At 27.1% G+C, this 1,873-nt stretch overlaps 1 protein-coding gene across 1 annotated transcript; it reads right to left on the reverse strand.

The window, feature by feature from the left end:
- Positions 1–160: 160 nt before the first annotated feature.
- On the reverse strand, positions 161–1,134 carry LOC126909846 (amyloid-beta-like protein). The gene is made up of 3 exons (XM_050692266.1): positions 931–1,134; positions 557–683; positions 161–392 (listed from the first exon to the last, which is right to left on the reverse strand). Exons 1-3 carry the CDS (start codon positions 1,018–1,020, stop codon positions 163–165), a joined length of 447 nt encoding a protein of 148 aa, XP_050548223.1. The 5' UTR covers positions 1,021–1,134; the 3' UTR covers positions 161–162.
- Between the last annotated feature and the right edge of the window lie 739 nt (positions 1,135–1,873).

Raw genomic sequence — 1,873 nt, forward strand, 5'->3', positions numbered from 1 at the left:
CAACAAATTTTTCAGTAAAAAAAAATCAAATTTATTGTTTAGAATAAAATTAAATAAGTTTATTATAATTTCTATTTTAAAATGTATTTTTTTTTAAATAAATTTAATCTATTTGGAGTAAATATAAATATACATTATCGTCCATTTTATTAAATTGTTATGTTATAAGTTATTACCTTTAAATGGACAGCACACAAACTCGACGCCAGAAAATAAGGAAATTCCACATGGTAGTAACATGGCAAAACTTCTTAAATTATGGTCACGATCTTGGCAAGCTTGTGCAGCTGTTTGATTCCAACGGTCAAACGGCCAGCATTTACTCTGATTATGAACATGATCGAATATACAATTCTCGGGAACTAAAAGCGCATCACTTTGAAATTGTCCTTCTGTTGAAAAATAAGTTGTAGTATAATGATAAATAAATGTTAAATAATTATTGGAATCGTTAAGAGCTGTAGGCTGAGGTGGGCGGTTCTTGTATGGATATTGGGTTGGCCACAAGATAGGCCATAAAGTCTGTAATTATAAAAAAACTAAACTAAACGCTTACCAAGACATCTGTACGGTTTCACCCAATCCGTATGCTTGCATTTATTGTATCCCATTTTACACCAGTTACCAATCTTCACATAATGGCTTGATTCAACTATATTTGTGATGTCATTCTTCGGATAAACCTAAAAATTGTTTCCCAGATTAGATTCAAGTAAAAATAAAAACGGATATATTGAATCAATTAGAAATTAACTATACTAAAAAACTCAAATTTTAATTTCAAAAACATATAATTTTGAAATTGCTCTTTAAATTTATTAATTTAAAAAATTTATATTCTTAAAACGTATTTGTAAACAAAATATTCTAACTGTTTATTTATAGAATAATATAAATATAAGATATAATAAAAAAAATAATTATTTTTACTTTTTTACAATAATCCAAAATATCAACTTTTTCCTTCAAGCATCCAACTTTACGTTTTGTGTCAGACGTCCATCGACCATTTTCTGACATGTATTGGCTATAATATGGTGCATCTGATTTTGAGTCACAAAGAACGGCCACCTGTGGTTCAAAGTGGACTGGCGCTGGTCCATCAGGTCCACTGCTCTGTAAAAATATAATATTGAATATATTTTATTGCACACTCATTAGAAGTCATTCGAATGATATTTGCCATTACAATGTGCACAAATGATAGGTATTAGTTATTGAAATTAAAATTTGAAGAGCTAAATTTTAATAAACCAAAAATTGATCAAATCGTGTAATATCTAATATGATTAAAAATAAAAACCATAATAATATAGTTAAGTTACTTTTAATTTTCCTATACATATAATAGATAAAGATAAATAATCTTCGATAAATATTTCTAATGAAATACTGTTCAAAATAAGACAATAGATGGTACCAGTGAATTTCATATTCAGATTTTACAATCTAAATTAATAAAAAGATTAGCGGTTTCTAAGATTTATTTAAATTGTACTTTTTCATACTAGATAATTATTTAGAGTGTATATAAAAAGAGATGACAAGATAGATCTCTATGGACGAAAAAATGTATTGTAATGATATTCGTATAATTTTCTTTCGATTGGAAGGGTTAGGTTACCGGAAATATTATTTTATTTATACTCCAACAAGATAAAGTATAAGTTATGCCATTGCAATGCTAAGCCAATAAAACGAACGTTAATCTACACTTTATTCGTAAGTTATACATCTTTTTCAGAGATATACCAAGGACTACTCTTCCAGACTTCAATAAATTCTAAGTTTGTTTTTTTATACTACAGTACATGTTTAGCATAAATATTTTCACTTAACGCGACGAGCATGCAAATGATTATATTTAAAATAT

This window comes from Daktulosphaira vitifoliae, unplaced genomic scaffold, assembly GCF_025091365.1.
Source record: "Daktulosphaira vitifoliae isolate Bord-2020 unplaced genomic scaffold, ASM2509136v1 Scaffold_1596, whole genome shotgun sequence".
Lineage (NCBI taxonomy): Eukaryota > Metazoa > Arthropoda > Insecta > Hemiptera > Phylloxeridae > Daktulosphaira > Daktulosphaira vitifoliae.